Source organism: Leucoraja erinacea, chromosome 15 (assembly GCF_028641065.1).
Source record: "Leucoraja erinacea ecotype New England chromosome 15, Leri_hhj_1, whole genome shotgun sequence".
In the NCBI taxonomy this organism is placed as follows: Eukaryota; Metazoa; Chordata; class Chondrichthyes; order Rajiformes; family Rajidae; genus Leucoraja; species Leucoraja erinaceus.
This window is the reverse complement of record NC_073391.1, coordinates 43,491,786-43,517,368: the sequence shown is the minus strand read 5'-3', so window position 1 is coordinate 43,517,368 and position 25,583 is coordinate 43,491,786. Positions and strand designations below refer to the sequence as shown.

At 49.1% G+C, this 25,583-nt stretch overlaps 1 protein-coding gene across 1 annotated transcript in view; it reads left to right on the top strand.

Moving 5' to 3' along the window:
* Positions 1-300: 300 nt before the first annotated feature.
* Positions 301-25,583, top strand: part of hk1 (hexokinase 1) — a 62,736-nt gene continuing 37,453 nt past the window's right edge. Inside the window, exons 1-2 of the mRNA XM_055647305.1 lie at positions 301-555; positions 15,163-15,325. Coding sequence (XP_055503280.1) covers positions 493-555; positions 15,163-15,325 — 226 coding nt within the window. The 5' untranslated portion in view covers positions 301-492. The remainder of the gene's footprint in view (positions 556-15,162; positions 15,326-25,583) is intronic.

Genomic DNA, 25,583 nt, shown 5'->3' with positions numbered 1-25,583 from the left:
AGGGGAGAGAGAGAGGAGGAAGAGAGAGAGAGAAGAAAGAGGGGGAAGAGAGAGGAGAGAGAGGGGGGAAGGAGAGGAGAGAGAGGGAAGGAGAGAGAGAGAGGGGAAGATAGAGAAGGGGGAGAGGAGAGAGGGAGAGGAGGAGGAAGAGAGAGGGGGAAGGGTAGAGAGGGATAGGGAGGAGAGGAGGAGGGAGAGAGAATGGGGGAAGGGTAGAGAGAGAGAGAGAGGAGGGGGAGGGAGAGAGAGAGAGAGATAGATAGAGACGAGGGGGAGGGGGAGAGGGGGAAGGGAGAGAGTCACAGAGAGTGAGAGACACACGGTGCAGGAGCCAGGAGTCGCCTCCGAGAAATCTTCCGCACTTGCGCCGACCTGCTCGCTCCTCCTCTCCTCCCTCTCTCTCTCTCTCCTCGCACACTCTCACCGGCACGTCCTCTACCGTGAAGCCTCTCCCTCCCTCTCTCTGTCTCCTCCACCAAACCACCAGGCAAGATGATAGCCGCTCAGGTCCTGGCCTATTTCTTCACGGAACTGAAGCAGGATCAAGTGAAAAAGGTGAGTTTCACACTTCACCGTCTCTCCACCCACCTCCTCTATACCCCCTTCACCCTGCCCCCTCTATACCCCCCTGCATGCCCCCTCTATACCCCCTCTATATCTCCTCCACCCTCTATACCCCCTCTATATCTCTCCACCCTGCCCCCTCGATCCTACACCCTCTACCCTACCCCCCTCTATACCCCCCTCCACCCTCTACCCTGCCCCCCCTTCATGCCCCCTCCACCCACCCCCCTCTCATACCCCCTTCACCCTGCCCCCCCTTCATGCCCCCTCTATACCCCCCCCTTCATGCCCCTTCCACCCACCCCCTCTATACCCCCTTCACCCTGCCCCCTCTACCCTGCCCCCCCTCTATACCCCCTTCACCCTGCCCCCTCTACCCTGCCCCTCTATACCCCCTTCATGCCCCGTCCACCCCCTGTCACCTCTACCCTCCCCCCCCCTCTACCCTACCCTGCCCCTCTACCCTACCCCCTCTATATCTCTACCCTGCCCCCTCGATCGTACACCCTCTACCCTACCCCCCTCTATACCCCCCTTCATGCCCCTCCACCCTGCCCCCCTCGATCCTACACCCTCTACCCTACCCCCCTAACTTGCTTGCCCCCTCTATATCCCCCTTCATGCCCCTCTACACTGACCCCCTCTATACCCCCCCCCTTCATGCCCCCTTCACCCTTCCCCCCCTACCCTAAAACTGTTGCCTTTACATTGCCTCTTGTAGTAAACGTGTGGGTGCATTTGTGGAAGGACTTGTATAATGGCTTCCTTAATCCCACTGCAGTGCCCTTGAAGCCAGTGTGGCGGTGTCATTCATTGCTCCACAGTGGAGCGGTGCTGTTTTATACCGGCCCAGTCTTTGCTCCATGTAATCTAGAGGCCGGCTGGTAGCCGTAGATCGTGTGTGTGTGTGTGTGTGCCTGGATTATTTTTATTTTGGTGCAATTCAGAATTGTTTTCTGTCAAGTTCCCCTCTTCTCAAATCCCTCCCCATTGATGGGCCTTGTTAAGAATTCTTCCCCAACTCCAACCCACCAGAAATATCATGTTTCTCTTTTGGCTTTGGTCGTGGCAATGTATATATCTCGTTGTGTTTAAACCTGCATCTGCAGTTCCTTCCTGCACATTGTAATTCAACACCCAACCAAACCTACAATGCAAACAGGAAAGACTCTGCCAGGCTGGGCTGCGCCAAACCCTTTTTTAATCGCCTGTTAACTGATGTGAATTCTGTCGCTCAAACATCAATGTAAATATTGTTTCTTGTTCCCTCACGAATGATATCTGCAGAGGTCACACTAATGCAAACAATCGGGTTTAATTTAGGGAAATTGAGAGTGAGCTGATCCAAGTGCCTGTGGCTAAAGTAATGCAGATCCCCAGCCCACCAAAACCGCCCAGGGTCTGTTGTGAACAAGCTGAACTCAGGGAAGAATTTTAGTTACTGAACTATTCCGCCTCGATTTTGCCTCAGTCCCTCATGACAACCGGTGACCTCTAAGCACCATCTTAAGGCCTTCATCTGTCCACTAGGTCACGTAACCACTCCCTTTTCGTCAGACCACGCATTTCCTTTTAAACAAAGCAATCGTGCAGTCTCACAGTCTGGCTTCAACAAACACTTTCACTGCCTTCCAGTAGAACATCTCACCAAATAAGGCTGTTTTTATAAAACATCAAATGCAAAACTTCCTTGGATGAATCATGGCACAAACTAGATTGAAGGGGGATTCCCCAGAAAACCTGATCATTTTTTATTTTTAAAAAAAGAGTCGTATTTTCAATCAGCCCTCGGAGTCTATAAACAGTTAATCTGACACAAAGAGCTGGAGTAACTCAGCAGGTCAGGCAGCATCTCAGGTGAACGTGGATAGGTGACGTTCAGTCTCAAGAATCGAAACATCACCTGTCTAGATGGGCACAAAGTGCTGGAGTAACTCGGTGGGTCAGGCAGCATCTCTGGAGAGAAAAGGGTGGGTGATGTTTCAAGTCGGGACCCTTCTTCACACTGAGGGGTATCCCGAACTGAACCTTAAAGTTTGAAGAAGGGTCCCGACCCAAAAGGTCATCCATCCTCTTTTTCCTGGGATGCTGAGGTACTCCAGCACTTTAGAAACGTAGAAACATAGAAAATAGGTGCAGGAGTAGGCCATTCGGCCCTTCGAGCCTGCACCGCCATTCAATATGATCATGGCTGATTATCCAACTCAGTATCCCATCCCTGCCTTCTCTCCATACCCCCTGATCCCTTTAGCCACAAGGGCCACATTGTGTCTATCTTTGGTATAAACCTTTCTACAAATCACCTATCCATGTTCTTCAGAGGTGCTCTCTGACCTGTTTGGTTACTCCATCACTTTGTGTCTGCCTTCAGCCTAAACCAGCTTCTGCAGTTCCTTCCTACACATCACCTAAGAAGGGTCTCGACCCGAAACGTCACCCATTCCTTCTCTCCGGAGATGCCGCCTGTCTCGCTGAGCTACTCCAGCTTTTTGTGTCTATCTTCACCTCCTCACGTTCTTCAGAGATGCTGCCTGTCCCGCTGAGTCACTCCAGCACTCTCTGTCCTTTTGTGCATGAACCAGCATCTGCAGTTCCTTGTTTACAGTTAATCTCACACTGGTCACAGCAGTAGCACCTCCAAGGAATGATGGCAATCTGGCACAGTTCTTTGAGACTCTTCCATGATATATTGTTCCTGTCAAGACCCCATTCATCCAGCTGAACTTTCACCTCCTTGTGGCCCAGTGTGCCTAACGTGTGTGGCGTTGTGAATGCAAGGAGTTAATGACCTGTGAACAAAATGGCAGCTGCATCCGCGAAGCTTCTTTCTCGCTTTTTCTAATCAATAAGAGCAGCACGGTGGCGCAGCGGTAGAGCTGCTGCTTTACAGGGGCAGGGACCCCGGTTTGATCCTGACGATCGGTGCTGTCTGTGCGGAGTTTGTACGTTCTTGCCGTGACCCCGTGGGTTTTCTCCGGGTGCTCCGGTTTCGTCCCACACTCCAAAGACGTACTGGTTTTGTAGGCTTCTTCTTCTTGCGTACGGCGTGCACAGCCTAAAGTTGTAGGACAACTTGTTCTATTTGATCTTATTTGATTGTGCACGCTGGGTTGATTGCGTTCGTTGAAACAGGGCGGACCAAGTGAAGGTTGCAATCTCCCACCCCAGTTTGTAGGCTAACTGGCTTGGTATAAGTGTAAATTGTCCCGAGAGAGTGTGTGTATGTGTGTCTGGTAGTGCTAGTGTGTGGGGATCGCTGGTCGGCGCGGACTCGGTGGGCCGAAGGGCCTGTTTGCGCCCTGTATCTCTAAACTAAACTAAAATTCAAGAGTGTTTTAATGTCGCTTGCCCGGAAACAGAACAATTAAATCCTTACTTGCTGCAGCACTGTATGTAAAACGTATTACTCTGTAAAACCAATAATAAACAGCAAAAACAAAGCAGTATTTATAATTAGTAAAAACAGAGAATAATTGTGCAAAGACTAGACCAAGGCTAAGTAGTTTGGAGTTTTTCTGGAGATTGCTGCGTTTAATAGCCTGATGGGTAATCCATGAAGAATTGGCTTAAAATCTAAATTAGAAGGTGATAGTTTCGATTAGTGTTTGTACCAAGTCTTTGCACAACTCCCAAGCTAAGGAGAGGCAAGAAACTCCAGGTTCAGGTTTACAAAAATAGTGCTGGAGTCGTCTCCTTGTGTATGGCGTGTACAGCCTAAAGTTGTAGGACAACTTGTTCTATTTGATTGTACGCGCCAGGTTGATTGCATTCGTTGGAACAGGGCGGACCACGTGAAGGTTGCAATCTCCCACCCCAGTGCTGGAGTAACTCAGCGGGTCAGGCAGCATCTGTGGAGAACATGGAGAGGTGACGTTTCGGATCATAGAAACATAGGTACAGGTGTAGGCCATTCGGCCCTTTGAGCCAGCACCACCATTCAATATGATCATGGCTGATCATCTAAAATCAGTACCCCCTCCTGCTTTTTCCCCCATATCCCTTGATTCCTTTAGCCCTAAAAGCTAAATCGAACTCTCTCTTGAAACCATCCAGTGAATTGGCCTCCACTGCCTTCTGTGGCAGATAATTCCACAGATTCACAATTTTTTCCTCATCTCAGTCCTAAATGGCCTACCCCTTATTCTTAAACTGTGTCCCTTGGTTCTGGATGCCCCCAACATCCAGATGCCGGGAACATCTTTCCTGCATCTAGCCTGTCCAGTCAGAATTTTATATGTTTCTATAAGATCCCCTCTCATTCTTCGAAATTCCAGTGAATACAAGCCTAGTCGACCCATTCTTTCCTCATATGACAGTCCCGCCATCCCGGGAATTAACCTGGTGAACCTATGCTGCACTTCCTCGATGACAAGAATGCCCTTCCTCAAATTAGGAGACCAAAACTGCACACAATACTCCAGGCGTGGTCTCACCAGGGCCCTGTACAACTGCAGTACGACCTCATTGCACCTAAACTCAAATCCTCTCGCAATGAAGGCCAACATGCCATTAGCTTTCTTCACTGCCTGCTCTACCTGCAAGCTTACTTTCAGTGACTGATATACAAGCACACCAGGTCTTGTTGCACCTCCCCTTTTCCTAATCAGACACATATTCAGATAATAATCTGCCTTCCCGTTCTTGCCACCAAAGTGGATAACCTCACATTTATCTACATTATACTGTATCTGCCATGCTTCCGCCCACTCACCCAACCTATCCAAGTCACCTTGCAGCCTCATAGCATCCTCATCACAGCTAACACTACCACCCAGCTTTGTGTCATCCGCAAACTTGGAGATGTCACATTTAATTCCCTCATCTAAATCGTTAATGATATTGTAAATAACTGAGTTCCCAGCACCGATCCTTGCGGCATCCCACTAGTCACTGCCTGCCACTCTGAAAAGGACCCATTAATTCCTGCTCTTTGCTTCCTGTCTGCCAACCAGTTCTCTATCCATGTCAATACCCTACCCCCAATACCATGTGCTCTAATTTTGCACACAAATTTCTAGTGTGGAACCTTGTCAAAGGCTTTTTGAAAGTCCCGATACACCACATCCACTGGCTCTCCCTTATCCATTCTACTTGTTACATCCTCAAAAAATTCCAGAACATTAGTCAAGCACGATTTCCCCATCATAAATCCATGCTGACTTTGACCGATCCCGTCACTGCTTCCCAAATGTGCTGCTTATAACATCTTTAATAATCGACTCCAGCATCTTCCCCACAACCGATGTAAGGCTAACTGGTCTATAATTCCCCCTTTTCTCTCTCCCTCCTTTCTTAAAAAGTGGGGTTACATTGGCTACCCTCCAGTCCACAGGCTCTGACCCAGAGTGGAGAGAACATTGGAAAATGATCGCCAATGCATCCACGATTTCTAGTGCCACCTCCTTGAGTACTCTGGGATGCAGACAATCAGGCCCTGGGGATTTATCTACCTTCAGTTCCAACAATTTAATGAACACCATTTCCTGACTAATGTGGATTCCAGTTCCTCCCACTAAATCCTCGGTCCCCTGGTATTTCTGGGAGATTGTTTGTGTCTTCCTTAATGAAGACAGAACCAAGATTCAAGATTCAATTTATTTGTCATTTGGACCCCTTGAGGTCCAAACGAAATAACGTTTCTGCAACCAAAGTACTCATTTAGCTGTTCTGCCATTTCCTTGTTCCCCATTATAAATCCAACTGTCTCTGATTGTAAGGGACCTACATTTTTCACTAATCTTTTCCTTTTTACATATCTAAAGAAGCTTTTACAGTCAGTTTTTATATTTCCCCACAAGCTTTCTTTCATGCTCTTTTTTCAGCCTCTCAATTAACCCCGTTGTCCTCCTCTGTTGAGTGCCAAACTTTTCCCAGTTCTCCGGTTTGCTGCTTCCTCTGGCCAGTGTATATGCATCCTTGATTTCCCTCGTTAGCCACGGCTGAGCCGCCTTCCCCGTTTTATTTTTTCACCAGACACATCCATGCGGTCTTTAAATCTCCACCGTCGACCCTTTAAGTATAATTTGCCCGTCTATCCTGGCCAATTCCCGTCTCATACCTTCAAAGTCTCCTATATTCAAGTTCAGGACCCTAGTCTCTGAATTAACTGTGTCACTCTCCATCCTAATGCAGGATTCCACCATATTATGGTCACTGTTGCCCAACGGGGCTTTGTACAACTAGATTGCTAAATAATCCTTCCTCATTACACAATAGCCAGTCAAGGATGGCCTGCCCTCTAGTCGGTTCTTCTACATATCGGTTTAAAAAAACCTATCCCGTATACATTCCATGAAATACTCCTCCTCCTAATTTGGTTGGCCCAATCTATATGTCGATTAAAGTCACCCATGATAACCGCTGTACCTTTGCTACACACATCCCTAATTTCCTGCTTGATACTATCCCCAACCTGCTGTTTGGTTACACAAAAAAGCTGGTCAGCGGGGCAGCAGCTCCATGGAGCCGTTTCCTAGCCGCTTGGCTATTTTCGCTCAGTTCTGCCCATGCCCCGCTGATTCTCCAGCATTTTTGTGTAACCTCGATCCGTGCTATTGCATTCCCTCTCCTCTTTTGGTGGCTGTATACAACCCCACCTCCTCCCTTGGCTTCACTGTTCTATCCCTGCTGATTATACGCATCCAGGCTAATGTCTCCCTGCATGTTTCATCTCCTCTTCAACCAGCAATGGTCACCCCACCTCCTCTTCCTTTCTATCTATCCTTCCTGAATATCGAATATTCCCTCAGCCTTGGTCACCCTGGAGCCATGTCTCCGTAATTCCCACTATCATATCCCTTAACTGCTAACTGCGCATTCAATTCATCCACCTCATTACGAATGCTCCTGGCATTGAGGCACAAAGCTTTCAGGTTGGTTTTTCTTATCTCCCTTCTACCTTTTGCTTCCTGTCCATCTTTTATGGCCCTCTGTCTCCTTGCACTGGTTCCCATCCCCCTGCTCTGTTAGTTTAAATGTGACCTCTCCAACACTCTCTTTCCTGTTAACCGCATGCATGCACATGCACGTTGTTGACTCCAGCCCCTGCTCCCCGCAGCATTAGGTGGGCCGGCAAGTTGTGCACTCAAGGCGAGAGGGCTTTATCTCTCCTTCCTTTAGCCTCCAAGAGCAGGGAGAGGGTTCCCGGTGGATCACTGCAGCTTCCCGGAGGAGATCTCCGTTGGAACAACTGCTTGTGAGCCATTTACTGCGCTCACGTGGTCGACAGTCAAAGCATTCTTGCCCAAGGTGGAAATGTCAGAGACTAGAGGGCACAACGTTAAGGTCAGAGAGGGGAAGTTTAAAGGGGATGCACATGACATGTTTTTCTTTTACATAGAGAGCCAGGAATGAGTGGGTTAACCTATGACGAGCATTTGAAGGCACTGGGCTTCGACTCGCTGGAGTTTAGAAGGATGAGGGGGAACCTCATTGATACATAGAAACGTAGAAATTAGGTGCAGGAGTAGGCCATTCGGCCCTTCGATACTGAACAGTGAAAGGCCTGGACAGAGTGGATGTGGAGAGGATGTTTCAATTCATGGGGGAGTCTAGGACCAGAGGTCATGGGCTCAGAATTAAAGGACGTTCCTTTAGGAAGGAGATGAGGAGAAATCTCTTCAGTGACTCCGTGGAAATCTTTGCCACAGAAGGCTGTGGAGGCCACAAGTCAATGGATATTTTTAAGGCAGCGATGGATAGATTCTTGATTAGTGTGGGTGTCGGGGATTTAGGGGGAGAAGGCAGGAGAATGGGGCTAGGAGGAAGAGATAGATCAGCCACGATTAAATGGCAGGGTGGACTTGATGGGCTGAATGGCCTAATTGTGCTCCTATCACTAATGAATTTATGAAACCATTCTTCCCTCGGCTCCTCTTGAACCTTCCTAGCGGTGACATTAAGTTGAAGCTCACCGGCTTCTGACCTAAAGTCTTCGATTTGCTCTGTCTGTGCTTCACTGCCTTCTCCGCCATCAGTCCTGCTATCTTCCTTGTCAATCTGCTTTGCATCCTGTTGCATTGTTCTACACTAGAACTATTTGCATTGCTAACATTACACACAGTTCTTGTTCGTTGTCCCTGCTCTTGGAATCTACACACAGGTGGCACGGGGGTGGAGTCGCTGCCTCTCCGCGCCAGAGACCCGGGCTCGACCCCGACCACGGGTGCTGTCCGTACGGAGTTTGCACGTTCTCTCCGTGACCACGTGGGTTTTCTCCAGGTGCTCCGTTTTCCTCCCACACACCAAAGACGTGCAGGTTCGTGCGTTAAACAATGGACAATAGGTGCAGGAGTAGGCCATTCGGCCCTTCGAGCCAGCACTGCCACCATGGCTGTTCATCCACCATCGGTGCCCCGTTCCTGCCTTCTCCCCATATCCCCTGACTCCGCTATCTTTAAGAACCCTATCTAGCTCTCTCTTGAAATTATCCAGAGAACCTGCCTCCACCGTCCTCTGAGGCAGAGAATTCCACACTCACAACTCTTTCCTGTGAAAAAATGTTTCCTCATCTCTGTTCTAAATGGTTTACTCCTTATTCTTAAACTGTGGCCCCTGGTTCTGGACTCCCCCAACATCGGGAACCTGTTTCCTGCCTCTAGCGTGTCCAAGCCCTTAACAATCTTATTTGTTTCAATAAGATCACCTCTCATCCTTCTAAACTCCAGAGTGTACAAGCACAGCTGCTCCATTCTCTCAGCATATGACAGTCCCGCCATCCCGGGAATTAACCATGTGAACCTACGCTGCACTCGCTCAATAGCAAGAGTGTCCTTCCTCAAATATGGGGACGTTAATTGGTTTCGGTAAAATTGCAAAATGTCCCAAGTTGTCGGATAGTGCAAGTGTGTGTGGGGTGATCGCTGGTCGGCGTGGACTGGATGGGCCAAAGGGCCTGTTTCCACGCTGTATCTCTCGAGTCTAAAGTCAAGGCAGTGCATTCCAGACGCCCGCAACCCCCGTCTTGAAGAAAAATCTTTCCTTGTACATCTCCTTTAAACTTTGCCTCTTTCACCTTAAACCTACGCCCTCTAGTTTCTGACATTTCCACCCTGAGAGAAAGGCTCTGACTGTTTACCCTATCGCCACCTCTCATTCTCATAATTTTCATAATAATCTCATAATCCCCTCTCATAATTTATCGCCTCTGGTGATTGATAATTTTATACACCTCTATCGGGTCTCTCCTCAACCTCCGAGGCTCCAGAGAAAACAAGGGAAGTGTTTCTAACCTTGCCTTATAGCCAACACCCTCTGATTTGGGCTGGATCCAGACGGTACAAACAGAAGCTAATTAACCTGCAAACCCGCCTGCCTTTGGGACGTGGGAAGAAGCCGGGCCGCCCACTAGAATCCCACGTGGTCGCAGGGGGAACGTGCAAACTCCACACAGACAGCACCCGAGGTTCAGGACCCGAGCCCGGGTCACTGGCGCGGTGAGACAGCAGCACCGCCCGCTGCAGCAGAGTATTGTCCGCATTTAAAGCAGCGAAATTAACTCCCATTACATTCTCTGTGTGTACGCCTCCGAACGCAGACACTGGGAGGTGGTGAGAATCGTGGACCAGAATCGCTGTTGGATCCACTGGACATAAACTAGGACATTAAGGAAGGGAGCTGACAAAAGGCTGGCCGTCGCATTCTAAATGTGCGGTGGCCCTCTGCCTCCCACAATTACATCCACTTTCTGTCATTAGTCAAAACTCTGTTATCAGATGAAGATAAATTCCATAGATTGTTAAGGGCTTGGACACACTCGAGGCAGGAAACATGTTCCCGATGTTGGGGGAGTCCAGAACCAGGGGCCACAGTTTAAGAATAAGGAGAAGGCCATTTAGCACGGAGACGAGGAAACACTTTTTCTCACAGAGAGTGGTGAGTCTGTGGAATTCTCTGCCTCAGAGGGCGGTGGAGGTGGGTTCTCTGGATGCTTTCAAGAGAGAGCTAGGTAGGGCTCTTAAAAATAGCGGAGTCAGGGGATTATGGGGAGAAGGCAGGAACGGGGTACTGATTGTGGATGATCAGCCATGATCACATTGAATGGCGGTGATGGCTCGAAGGGCCGAATGGCCTACTCCTGCACCTATTGTCTATTGTCTATTGAAGTCGATCGGAATTTAATTGTAGATAGACACAAAAAGCTGGAGTGACTCAGCGTGTCAGGCAGTGTCTGCTGAGAAAAGGTGGCGTTTTGGGACGGAGCCTTCCCATTGAAACATCACCTATTCCTTTTTTTCTTCTGAGATGCTGCCTGACCCGCTGAGTTACTCCAGCATTTAGTTTCAATCAAGGGCAGCACAGTGGAGCTGCAGCCTCAAGGGCCTGTCCCGACCTAATTCACAACCTTTTTTACTCGTGGACATTTTTCATCAGGCTGGAAAAAACGCCCCGACCTACTTGATGCCACGAGTACCTACGACTAGCATCACGGCCTGCCTACGACCTACCTACGACCTTGTGACGAGTATGAGTCAAGGGCAAACTCGGCAGAGGTCGTGCAAGTGGGACAGGCTCTTTACAGTGGCAGAGTCTCTTCAGACTGAGAGTCAGGGGAAAGGGAAATGAGAGATATAGACAGTGATATAGACAGACATAGGACAAATGAATGAAAGAGTTGCAAACATTTAATTGTTCTGTGTTGCTGCTGTAATTAGGTTCATCTCTCGTGAGATTGAAGTGTGTGTGTGTGTCTGTGTTTCTGCACGAGTGCGCACCTCAATCTCACTGCAGCAGATCAACCAAATCTTCAGTGCACCTGCATAAGTTGTGAAACTCCTCCCCACACTGTACAAAGTACAGGTTTCAAAAGGAACTCGCTGACCACTGCCTCGCCAACATAAAAAATGACAGGGACGTGAGGAGCTGCAGATGTTGGTTTACAATAGGAGACACAAAGGCACTGGAGTAACTCAACGGGTCAACGAACATCTCTGGGGAACAGCTGAAGTAGGGTCCCGACCCGACCCGAAACGTCGCCTGTCCACGTTCTCCAGAGATGCTGCCTGACCTGCTGAGTTACTCCAATATAAAGACAACTTTGAATTTGCAGCTATCTTCTTAGACTGTTGTGAGTTGAGACTTGTGCGTCTGTGGAATTCTCTGCCTCAGAGGGCGGTGGAGGCCGGTTCTCTGGATGCTTTCAAGAGAGAGGGCTAAATAGGGCTCTGAAAGTTAGCGGAGTCAGGGGATAAGGGGAGAAGGAAGGAACGGGGTACTGATGGTGGATGATCAGCCATAATCACGCTGGGTCGAAGGGTCGAATGGCCTACTCTGAGGAAAGACATTCTTGCCATAGAGGGAGTACAGAGAAGGTTCACCAGACTGATTCCTGGGATGTCAGGACTTTCATATGAAGAAAGACTGGATAGGCTCAGCTTGTACTCGCTAGAATTTAGAAGATTGAGGGGGGATCTTATAGAAACTTACAAAATTCTTAAGGGGTTGGACAGGCTAGATGCAGGAAGATTTTCCCGATGTTGGGGAAGTCCAGGACAAGGGGTCACAGTTTAAGGATAAGAGGGAAGTATTTTAGGACCGAGATGAGAAAATCATTTTTTTACACAGAGAGTGGTGAATCTGTCGAATTCTCTGCCACAGAAGGTAGTTGAGGCCAGTTCATTGGCTATATTTAAGAGGGAGTTAGATGTGGCCCTTGTGGCTAAAGGGATCAGGGGGCATGGAGGTATGGGATACTGAGTTGGATGATCAGCCATGATCATATTGAATGGCGGTGCAGACACGAAGGGCCGAATGGCCTACTCCTGCACCTATTTTCTATGTTTCTATGTTTACTCCTGCATCTATTGTCTATTGACATGACGATGGAAGGGTTCCTTGAGGGGTCGTGGTATGGGGAGGACACTTGGTAAAGGTGGCCTGCTGTAGTTTGTGGGCCTGGAGTGGATGGCAATGCCCAGTGAAGGAGGTGAGAAGTTGAGAAAGGAACGGGAAGAGGGAAATATGGTTGTGCTAATGCAGGAATGGGGTTGGGAGTTGGCAACAAGGTTAATGAGTGTTTATGAAACAAATGGGTGCAATTCATTGCCACAAACAGCGGTGGAGGTCAAGCCATTGAGAGTACAGCACGGAAACAGGCCCTTCGGCCCTCCGAGTCCGACCGGACCAGCGATCTCCGCACATTAACACCACCCTAGACTAGGGACAATGTACATTTTATACCAAGCCAAGTTTTGGAGCGTAGGAGGAAACCGACGATCTCGGAGAAAACCCCACGCAGGTCACAGGGAGATCGTACAGACAGCACCCGTAGTCAGGATCGAACCCGGGTCTCTGGCGCTGTAAGGCAGAAACTCTACCGCTGCGCCACCGTTAGCAAGGGTGTCAAAGGGAGAGGCGGGGGAATGGGATCAAGATAGGACAATGGGCCAGCCACGATCTGACATAAGTTGCGTTTGAGTTTAGTTTATTGTCACGTGTACCGAGGTACAGTGAAAAGCTTTTTGTCGCGCGCTAACCAGTCAGCGGAAAGACAATACATGATTACAATCGAGCCGTCCACAGTGTACAGAAACATGATATAAGGGAATAACGTTTAGTGCAAGATTAATTCCGATCAAAAATAGTCCAAGGGTCTCCAGTGAGGTAGATAGTAGTTCAGGACTGCTCTCTAGTTGATGATAGGACGGTTCAGTTGCCTGATAACAGCTGGCAAGAAACCGTCCCTGAATCTGGAGGTGTGCGTTTTCACACTTCTGTACCTCGTGCCAGAGGGGAGAGGGGAGAAGAGGGAGTGACCGGGGGTGAGGCTGGTCCTTGATGATGCTGCTGGCCTTGCCGAGGCAGCGTGAAGAGTAGATGGAGTCGATGGAAGGGAGGTTGGTTTGTGTGATGGTCTCCTGTGAGCCCATGAAACCAGGAAGCAGCGCTAACACAGTCGTCGATGTAACGGAGGAAGGGGTTGGATCTGTGTGAGTTCCTGTGACCGCACCTTTGATTTGAGGGTGTTCAAAAGGAGAGCGCGCGGGCCACAAAGCCTAGGATGACTAGGCCGTGTTATAGCTCTTTCTGTGTCGACTAGTCCGTAGGTAGACTCAAAAAAGCTGGAGTAACTCAGCGGGTGAGGCAGCATCACTGGAGAGAAGGAACGGGTGAAGTTTCAGCTTCTCTCCAGAGATGAATGAATGAATGAACGAATGAATGAAAACTGAATGAATGAATGAATGAATGAAAACTGAATGAATGAATGAATGAATGAAAACTGAATGAATGAATGAATGAAAACTGAATGAATGAATGAATGGATGAATGAATGAATGAATGAATGAATGAATGAATGAATGAATGAATGCATGAATGAATGAATGAAAACTTGCTGCCTCACCCGCTGAGTTACTCCAGCTTTTTGTGTCCACCTTCGACTTAAAACCAGCATCTGCAGTTCTTTCCTACACATTTACGTGTGGCAGTGTGCTGTTTAAAATTCCTCGTTTAGTTTAGTTTAGAGATACAGTGCGGAAACAGGCCCTTCAGCCCACCGAGTCCGTGCCGACCAGCGATCCCCCCTCCCCTCCCCCCCACACCAGCACTATCCTACACACTGGGGACAATTTACAATTTTTACCAACGCCAAATTTAGCTACAAACCAGCACGTCTTTGGAGTGAGGGAGGAAACCGGAGCACCTGGTGAAAACCCACACGGTCACGGGGAGAACGTGCAAACTCCGTACAGGCAGCGCCCGTCGTCAGGATTGAACCCGGGTCTCTGGCGCTGCGAGGCAGCAACTCGACCGCTGCGCCACTGTTTTAAAATTTATTTATTTTTGTTTTACTTTTTCCTACAGGACTGGAGATTAGAAGGATGGGGGGGGGGGTGTGTGGGACACCGCATTGAAACTTCTTACCAAATAATGAAAGGGTTGCGTAGAGTGGATGTGGAAGAGGATGTTTCCACTGGTGGGACAGTCTATGCCCCAGAGAGCACAGCCTCGGGATAAAAGACGTACCTTAGCAAGTAGATGAGGAGCAATTTCTTTAGTCAGAGGGTGGTGAATCTGTGGAATTCATCCCCACAGAAACTCTGGAGGCCAAGTCAGTGAATATTTTTAAGGCGGAGATAGACAGATCCTTGAATGGTATGGGTGTCAGGGGTTTTGAGGAGAAGGCAGGAGAATGGGGTTAGGAGGGAGAGATAGAAAATAGACAATAGGTGCAGGAGTAGGCCATTCGGCCCTTCGAGCCAGCACCGCCATTCAATGTGATCATGGCTGATCATCCCCAATCAGTACCCTGTTCCTGCCTTTTCCCCATATCCCCTGACTCTGCTATCTTTAAGAGCCCTATCCAGCTCTTTCTTGAAAGCATCCAGAGGACCGGCCTCCACCGCCCTCTGAGGCAGAGAATTCCACAGACTCGCAGCTCTCTGTGCGGAAAAAGTGTTTCCTCGTCTCCGTTCTAAGTGGCTTGCCCCTTATTCTTTAAACTTAGACCAGCCATGATTGAACGGTGGAGTAGACTTGATGGGCCGAGTGGCCTCATGCAGCTCCCAGGGCTGACCTACGAGGGGGGATCAACACTGCGGGTTGAGCTGTTATTCTGAGCTGTCGGGTACGTTGACTAAAACATGTTGATGCTTCCACCAGATCGACAAGTATCTGTACGCGGCGCGCCTCAGCGATGACACCCTGCGGGATGTCATGACCCGGTTCAGGACCGAGATGGAGAAGGGACTCGCAAGGGACACCAACCCCACGGCAACGGTCAAAATGTTGCCCACCTTTGTCCGGTCGCCCCCGGATGGATCAGGTGAGATGCCGTCTGCACCCCAATTGTCACATGTCCCAGACAGAGCAATGTAAAGCCCCTGTCCCACTTAGGAAACTTGAACGTAAAAACCTCTGGAGACTTTGCGCCCCACCCAAGGTTTCCGTGCGGTTCCCGGAGGTTGCAGGTGGTTCCCGGAGGTTGCAGGAGGTTGCAGGAGGTTCCAGGTGGTTGCCGGAGGTTGCAGGTTTCCCGGAGGTTGCAGGTGGTTCCCGGAGGTTGCAGGTGGTTGCCGGAGGTTGCAGGTGCTTCCCGGAGGTTGCAGGTGGTTGCCGGAGGTTGCAGGTGGTTCCCGGAGGTTGCAGGTGGTTCCCGGAGGTTGCAGGTGGTTTGCAGGTGGTTCCCGGAGGTTGCAGGTGGTTCCCGGAGGTTGCAGGTGGTTGCCGGAGGTTGCAGGTAGGGAGACTGACAAAAAACCTCCGGGAACCGCACGGAAACCTTGCGTGGGGCGCAAAGTCTCCGGATTCGTGTTGGGTTTGTTCAATTACTCCTTTTTTATATAGCCACTGTAGTTCAGCATGTGCTTTAGATTTCCCTATGCCTGTGTGAGCACGAACATCCAGTTCGGTACATGCTGTACTGGAGGTTATGTTTTTGTATAAATTCTATGGTATAACCCTGGTCCATGCATCCAAATAATATCATATCTCCACCAACTTTCATGCTCCCTTTAATTCTAAAGGAACCAGACCCACCTACCTCCATGGTTACCTGTGGTAGGTGTGTTATTTCTTCGGCATCCTCCGTTGAGGCGCTGTTGTCTGGGACTGTTGTTGGGTTTGCGTTGAAAGGCTTGCGCATTTTCCAGGACGGTCGGTCTGGGCCATGGCCTAAAAAGACCGATGTTGGGTGTTCCTGGTTTTGTGCTCGCTCCGGTTTATGTTGGCCCACTGGGGCCCGTAGCGGTGCTGCTTTTATGAGCCCCAGTGTTTTCGCCTCTTCATCAAGTTCTTTGACTTGTTTTGGTAAATCCCCATCCAAATATGGTTTGGAGGTTCCAGGTTTACAGAGGCCAGCAAATTTGGGGTCTAACGCTGGTTGGATAGCACTTTCCCTGATGTTGTTCAACTCATATTGTGAGTTGCAGAGTGAAGCCAGCGCATCCAGGTTTCCTAAGTGGGACAGTGGCTTTACTCTACCGTTGCAGCAGCACAAGGGGGTAGGTGAACATAGTACTCTGTGAACGGTATAATATCCCCTGAATCTAGGGAGGTGGCACAGCGGTAGAGTTGCTGCCTCACAGCGCCAGATTGTAAATTGTAAATTAAGAATAAAGGGGTAAGCCATTTAGAACGGAGACGAGGAAACACTTTTTCTCACAGAGAGTTGTGAGTCTGTGGAATTCTCTGCCTTGGAGGTCGGCGCTTTGGATGCTTTCAAGTGAGAGCTAGATAGGGCTCCTAAAGATAGCGGAGTCAGGGGATATGGGGAGAAGGCAGGTACGGGGTACTGATTGGGGATGATCAGCCATGATCACATTGAATGGCATTGCTGGCTCGAAGGGCCAAATGGCCTACTCCTGCACCTATTGTCTATTTTATATCGAGCGCAGTGTGTGTAGGATAGTGCTAGTGTGCGGGGGCCGCTGGTCGGCGTGGACTCGCCGCGCGTTCTGTCTCTAAACTAAACGTGTTCGATCATTGCACTGGGCAAGAACTTAAAGAGGCCACTAAAATAATCAAGGACCAGTCTTGCCCCGATCACTCCCCTCTCCCATCAAGCAAGAGATACAGAAGTGTGAAAAGGCACATCTCCAGATTCAGGGGATATTCTCTTGTTGACAGGGTACACTGTTTACATTGTGCGGCTGCAAGTGAGAATTTGATTGTTCTGTCTGGGACACATGACAATAAAATACTCTTGACCCTTGAGTTTCTTCCCAGGCAACTAAACCACCCTATCACCAACTGGAGAGCTGTCCTGAGCTAGCAACTGCCTCACTGGAGACCCTCAAACTATCTTTAATTGGAGATCGGCACAAAATGCTGGAGTAACTCAGCGGGACAGGCAGCAAGCATATCTGGAGAGAAGGAATGGGTGACATTTCGTGTGGAGACTGAAGTCTGAAGAAGGGTCTCCACCCGAAACGTCGCCCATTGCTTCTCTCCGGAGATGCTGCCTGTCCCGCTGAGTTACTCCAGCTTTTTGTGCGTCTATCTTCGGGTTAAACCACCTTCCTACACGCTCCCATTCGTTTTCTCCAAAACTAATCATTGACCTACAAATCCTCCTCTGTCCTAAACCACAACCTCCCTGCTGTAATATGTGAAGAGCATTTCTGTGTAATCCATTAATCCCAGATGTCTGGTCAAGAAATCAATTTAGATTATGAAGCCACGTGGGGGGGAAAATGACGTTGAGGAAACGCTAACCTTCATCTGCATCAGAGATACACAGATTCTTGATTAGTACGGGTGTCACAGGGGGTGGGGAGCAGGCAGGAGAGTGGGGGTGAGAGGGAAGGATAGATCCGCCATGATTGAATGGCGGAGCAAACTTGATGGGCCGAATGACCTAGTTCTGCTTCTATCACGTATGAACTTATCAAACAGAAGGCGGTGAAAACCGAGATGAGAAGAACTTTTTTCACACAGAGAGTGGTGAATCTCTGGAACTCTCTGCCACAGAGGGTAGTTGAGGCCAGTTCATTGGCTATATTTAAGAGGGAGTTAGATGTGGCCCTTGTGGCTAAGGGGATCAGGGGGTATGGAGAGAAGGCAGGTACAGGATACTGAGTTGGATGATCAGCCATGATCATATTGAATGGCGGTGCAGGCTCGAAGGGCCGAATGGCCTACTCCTGCACCTAATTTCTATGAAAGGCAACTTCAACCATCAGGACCGGGTCTGGCTTTGGAGATTAAGAGGGGGGAACCTTGGGGGGGGGAACGTACAAACTCCGTACCGACCAGCACCCCAAGTCGGGATCGAACCTGGGTCTCTGGCGCTGTAAGGCAGCGACTCTATCGCTGCGCCACCGCGCCGCCTTCTGCAGCCCGCTATGACCTCGTGACTCTTAAGGCTGTTTGAAAATCCGCTTGAGCAGAGCTTTTCCAGAGGGCAAGCATCGCACTGTTTGTTCTCCGTCAGTCCCCCGACTGTTAATGCCATTAAAATTACCGCTGTCAAGAGCTTCTTGGAGTGGGCTGTCGAATTAATAACCGTAGCACTTGCCCTTTGCAGTGACTGCTGCAGATAATGTTGCCAGGTTCTCCTGAGTGCTAAATGCAGTCCCTTGCTCTGGCGTGCTTGTGTGTGTTTTATCCGCCATCTGCTTTTAGCACAGTCACGTTGTTGGCGATGATCCAGAAGCTGTCATCACTGAGCTGAGGGAAGCAACACGTTGTATTTGATTTGTTACACGATGCACCCAGAATACTCTTTAATGATACATGGGGCACTGCAGTATTTTTCCATGCTGAAGATGGGTCACATCCTGAAACATCACCCAATCCCTTCTCTCCAGAGATGCTGCCTGGCCCGCTAAGTTACTCCAGCTTTTTGTGTCGTAAAATATCGTGGGATATTTCAGTTTAGTTAGTTTCAGTTTTTAGTTTTTGTTTATTTTTTTTAGTTTTCGAGATACAGCTCGGAAACAGGCCCTTCTGCCCACCGTGTCTGTGCCGACCAGCTGGCTCGAAGTGCCGAATGGCCTCCTCCTGCACCTATTTTCTATGTTCCTATGTTGAACACTACCCGACACAAACTGCGGACAATTTTTACATTTGCCAAGCAAATTAACCTACATACCTGCACGTCTTTGGAGTGTGGGAGCAAACTGAAGATCTCGGAGAAAACCCACGCAGGTCACGGGGAGAACGTACAAACTCCGTACAGACAGCGCCCGTAGTCGGGATCGAACCCGGATTTGCCGTAAGGCAGCAACTCTACCGCAGCGCCACCGTGACCGCCTTTAGTTTGGAGATACAGCATGGAAACAGGCCCTTCGGCCCACTGAGTCCGCGCTGACCAGCAGTCCACACACTCTTCCACTATTGCTTCGGCCCAGCGATCCCCGCACACTAACGCTAGCTGCGCACACACCTGGGACAATTTACAAGTTTGCTGAAGCCAATTAACCTGCAAACCCGCCATTGTGCACCTATTTCTCTCACTACCCCACCCCTTGTCTTCTCTCCCTCCCCTCTCCCCTCTCCCCCACACCCATCTCTCCACTCTGGCTCCCTCCCTCTGGCTTTCCATGTCACTTATCTCCTTGAATTAAACTCCAGCACCTTGTGTTTGGCCCTCTAAACTAACAAGAGTCCCGACCCGAAACATCACCTGTCCATTCCTTCCAGAGGATGCTACTGGTCTGAAGAAGGGTCGCAGCCCGAGATGTCACCTATCCATGTTCTCCATAGATGCTGCCCGACCCGCTGAGTTACCCCAGCATTTTGTGTTTGACCCTCTAAACCAGCAAGCTTGTGCCTAGTTTTTTTGTTTGCAAGGCAAATTTTTTTCCTGCTGGTCGGTTTCCAAAGTAACCCCTTGTTTACTCACTGGCTTCCACTGATTTATCTGCCTGTTTTTATCACTTTACCTGTGTGCGCTATTTCAGTCGTGGTTTCACTGAGTTGATCGCCTCCGCGAAATGTTTCTCAGAGCAGGCAGTTCTGCTGTAACATGCCACTTGCATTCCTCGGAAACCTCGTGTTATTAGGAAATCACGTCAGTAAAACCTTCTTGACAGTGGAGGCGAAACAGGAGTTCGGGGCCAGAGGGTTTCCGACTCACAACAGCAATGTTATTTTTTAACCCACAGGATTTTCAGAAATAAAGGTCTTTTTTTTAATCATCGAGTCTCACAGCGTGGAAACAGGCCCTTCGGCCCACCTTTCCCACACCGACCAACATGTCCCAGCTACACTAGTCCCACCTGCCTGCGTTTGGCCCATAACCCTCTGAGTCTGTCCCATCCACGTACCTGTCTAACTGTTTCTTAAAAGTTGGGACAGTCCATGCCTCAACTACCTCCTCTGGCAGACAAAAGTGCTGGAGAAACTCAGCGGGTGCAGCAGCATCTATGGAGCGAAGGAAATGGGTCCATAGATGCTGCTGCACCCGCTGAGTTTCTCCAGCACCTTCGATTTTCCAGCATCTGCAGTTCCTTCTTAAATACCTCCTCTGGCAGTTCATTCCATACACCCACCAGCTTTTGTGTGAATTGCACCAGTTTATTTTGTTTCTGCAAGCTAAAAGTTGTAGCGAGACCAAACTTTGTGATCAAACGGTAACTTTATCAACAAGAGAAGTTTAACATACATGTGCGTCTGGGATTCTCTAACATAAGAGTCATTGCTGCTGCTGCTGCTGCTGCTGCTGAGCGAGGGTGTTGTCTCGAGCTCGGCTACCTGTTAACTAATGATCTCAAGGTAAGATCTGCTGATGTAGCAGGACACACCCCACAACCCATGACGTCACGTGACAGTCCTCGTACCTACTGACGAGGGTTCGATAGCATGTGGCCTGACCACCAGGTGGTGCCACAAAGTACAAAAGTCATTTTAGAAACATAGAAACATAGAAATTAGGTGCAGGAGTAGGCCATTCGGCCCTTCGAGCCTGCACCGCCATTCAATATGATCATGGCTGATCATCCAACTCAGTATCCCGTACCTGCCTTCTCTCCATACCCTCTGATCCCCTTAGCCACAAGGGCCACATCTAACTCCCTCTTAAATATAACCAATGAACTGGCCTCAACTACCCTCTGTGGCAGAGAGTTCCAGAGATTCACCACTCTCTGTGTGAAAGAAGTTCTTCTCATCTCAGTTTTAAAGGATTTGCCCCTTATCCTTAAGCTGTGACCCCTTGTCCTGGACTTCCCCAACATCGGGAGCAATCTTCCTGCATCTAGCCTGTCCAACCCCTTAAGAATTTTGTAAGTTTCTATAAGATCCCCTCTCAATCTCCTAAATTCTAGAGAGTATAAACCAAGTCTATCCAGTCTTTCTTCATAAGACAGTCCTGACATCCCAGGAATCAGTCTGGTGAACCTTCTCTGCACTCCCTCTAAGGCAATAATGTCCTTCCTCAGATTTGGAGACCAAAACTGTACGCAATACTCCAGGTGTGGTCTCACCAAGACCCTGTACAACTGCAGTAGAACCTCCCTGCTCCTATACTCAAATCCTTTTGCTATGAAAGCTAACATACCATTCACTTTCTTCACTGCCTGCTGCATCTGCATGCCTACTTTCAATGACTGGTGTACCATGACACCCAGGTCTCACTGCATCTCCCCTTTTCCTAGTCGGCCACCATTTAGATAATAGTCTGCTTTCCTGTTTTTGCCACATATGCCACATTGTTTAATGGAGAACCATCGCACGTCTGAAGAAGATTCCCGACCTGCAACGTCACCTATCCGTGTTCTCCAGAGGTGCTACCTGACCCACTGAGTTACTCCAGCACTTTGTGTATTAACCAGCATCCGCAGTTCTTTGTTTCGTCACGGATGTAATTGTTAGTCCATTTCATTGGCCACCTGTGGTGAAACTAACCTAAGCGACAATTATATCGATTACTGAAGGGAGGTTACAGGAGAACAACGTTTTTTCTGGAAGACAGCTTTTTTTCCGTCTGAAGAAGGGTCTCGACCCGAAATGTCGCCCATTCCTCCTCTCCAGAGATGCTGCCCGCCCCACTGAGTTACTCCAGCTTTTTGTGTCTATCTTCGGTTTTTAGCTGTTTGTCAGTTTCCAAATAAACTGTTTTAAGCAGTGTGAAGAAGGGTTTCGGCCCGAAACGTTGCCTATTTCCTTCGCTCCATAGATGCTGCTGCACCCGCTGAGTTTCTCCAGCACTTTTGTCTACCTTCGGTTTTCCAGCATCTGCAGTTCCTTCTTAAACAAAATGTTTTAAGTAGTCCTCTAGTTCCTGATCAAAATCAGGTGATGGCCCGTATAATGGGCGGCACTGTGGCACAGTGGTAGAGTTGCTGCCTTACAGCGCCAGAGGCCGGGTTTGATCCTGATTGTGGCTGCTGTACGGAGTCTGCATGTTCACCCTGTGACCACGTGGGTTTTCCCTGGGTGCTCCGGTTTCAACCCACAATCTAAAGACGCACATGTTTGTAGGTTAATTGGCTTCTGTAAATTGTTCTTATGTGTGTAGGATAGTTCATAGGTGATAGGAGCAGAATGAGGCCATTCAGCCCATCAGGTCCACTCCGCCATTAAATCACGGTTGATCTATCTTTCCCTCTTAACCCTATTTTTCTGCCTTCTCCCCATAACCCCTGACATACGTACTAATCAAGAATCTATCTATCGCTGCCTTGAATATATCCATTAGCTTGGCCTCCACGGCCTTGTGTGGCAATGAATTCTACAGATTCGCCGCCCTCTGACAAAAGAAATTCCTCCTCATCTCCTTCCTAAAAGAACGCCCTTTAAATCTGATCTATGGCCTCTGGTCCTAGACTCTCCCACCAGTGCTACTGCGCGGGTGATCGCTGGTCGGCGCGGATTCAGATTCAGATTCAGATTCAATTTTAATTGTCATTGTCAGTGTACAGTACAGAGACAACGCAATGCATTTAGCATCTCCCTGGAAGAGCGACATAGCAAATGATTTGAATAAATAATAATAAGTGTCCGGGGGGGGGGGGGGGGGGGGTTTGATTGGCAGTCTACCGAGGTACGTTGTTGAGTAGAGTGACAGCCGCCGGGAATAAGCTGTATAATCGACCCTGCTGGTTCGGCAGACGCGCGTTACCTGTACGGGGCCTCCCAGATCGGCGAGGAGGGTACGAAGGGCCATGTTTAAGCGCTGTAGAGCAAAAACTGAAACTAAGCAAGATCGCCCTAGCAGACAACGACTATTATACTTTGGACAGACTCATGGAGGGAGCGAGGACATTGATGAAGCAATTGGGACATTTTTTGGTTGAGTTTAGTTTAGAGACACCGGTCAGAGACAGAGCACTTGCCTGACCATACTGTGATGCAGTTGGTAAGGATGCTCTCGATGGTGCAGCTGCTAGAAGCCGGGACTCGGTGGGCAAAGGCTTGTTTCAACGCTGTATCACTAAGGGTGGTACAGTGGCGCAGCGGCAGAGTTGCTGCCTGTACGGAGTTTGCACGTTCTCCCCGTCACCTGCGTGGGTTTTCTCCGGGATATCTGGTTTCCTCCCACACTCCAAAGACATACGGGTTTGCAGGTTAATTGGCTTGGTATAATTGTAAATTGTCCCTAGTGTGTGCAAGATAGCGCGTTAATGTACGGGAATCGCAGGTCGGCGAGGACTCGATGGGACGAAGGGCCTGTTTAAGCGCTGTATATATAAAACTGAAACTAAGCAAGATCGCTTAGGAAAGCAGCTGACATATTATACCTGTATGAAAGCCATTTGCATTGATTATGACATTGATTAAGCAAATGATGACATTTTTTAGTTGAGTTTAGTTTAGAGACACAGGTGAAAACAGGGCACGCAACTGATCAACTCGTCACCAACCAGACCATAGTTCCACCCTGCACCCACCTGCAAATCCAACCTGCCCTCACCACATCCACCCATCACATGCTGCCAGGCTTTCTCCTGCCTCTATCCCTCTTCTCTCAGGCTGCAATCAGCCTGAAGGAGGATTTCACTTTAAATCTCCTCCCCATTCCCACACTGACCTTTCTGTCCTCGGCCACCTCCATTGTCAGAGTGAGTCTAAACACAAATTGGAGGAACGGCATCTCATATTTTGCTTGGGCAGCTTACAGCCCAGTGGTATGAATATTGATTTCTCCACACTCAAATAACCCTTGCTTTCCTCTTTTCCTCTCTCCAGTCTGAAGAAGTGTCTCAACCCAAACCACCTTCTCGTTTTCTCTCCAGAAACAGCCTGAACAATGAGCCTGTCCAGCTTTATGTGTCTTACTGAAGAAGGATGTCGTATCTTTCATTGTTGGTTCATGGTCTGCTCTTTAGCTAATCCTTTTAGATGGCGGTGAGTCCCAGTCCCTGCTGAGTCTGAAGAAGACGTCTTGACCTGAAACGTCACCCATCCTTTTTTTCTCCAGAGATGCTGCCTGACCCGCTAAGTTATTCCAGCACTTAGTGTCTTTAACGAAACCTCCATAGGAATAGGTGTGAAGGATTTTCTTTACTGCTCCCCAGCCACCAGCTATAGTGCGCTGAATAACTGGAGCCATTTCAAGGAGGTTCTTTGAAACATTGAGAAACCGCTAATTCTCGAAATCTCGCCTGACCTTTCCCTCCGCAGATACTGCGTTTGTATTGAACGCTCTCCTTTATCTGTTAGATTTCTTGATTCCGTCCACAATGTTGTTGCAAGGAAGCTTTTGTTGAAAATAAATTGCAGGTCGATTAGATTCGGTGTTTTAGGTCCGTTGCAGAAATGAGAGAGCTACAAGGGCGCAGCGGTAGAGTTGCTGCCTTACAGATTCAGATTCAATTTTAATTGTCATTGTCAGTGTACAGTACAGAGACAACAAAATGCATTTAGCATCTCCCTGGAAGAGCGACATAGCAAATGATTTGAATAAATAATAATAAGTGTCCGGGGGGGGGGGGGGGGGTGGTGATTGGCAGTCACCGAGGTACGTTGTTGAGTAGAGTGACAGCCGCCGGGAAGAAGCTGTTCCTCGACCTGCTGGTTCGGCAACGGAGAGACCTGTAGCGCCTCCCGGATGGTAGGAGGGTAAACAGTCCATGGTTGGGGTGAGAGCAGTCCTTGGCGATGCTGAGCGCCCTCCGCAGACAACGCTTGCTTTGGACAGACTCAATGGAGGGGAGCGAGGAACCGGTGATGCGTTGGGCAATTTTCACCACCCTCTGCAAGGCCTTCCGGTCGGAGACAGAGCAGTTGCCATACCATACTGTGATGCAGTTGGTAAGGATGCTCTCGATGCTGCAGCGGTAGAAGTTCACCAGGATCTGAGGAGACAGATGGACCTTCTTCAGTCTCCTCAGGAAGAAGAGACGCTGGTGAGCCTTCTTGATCAGAGTAGAGGTATTGTGGGTCCAAGAGAGGTCATCGGAGATGTTGACTCCCAGGAACCTGAAGCTAGAAACACGTTCCACCTCCGTCCCGTTAATGTGGATGGGGGTGTGCTTACGGAGCTTGCAGCACCAGAGACGCAGGTTCGATCCTGGACTTACCTCGGACTTACCTTGTCTGCACATCTGGACGCCCGCAGCGGCGACTGCAGAGGGTTGAGGTCCCGACCACGGGGCAAAATGGAGGAGGACTGACCAAATGTTGTGCCTTCCACAACA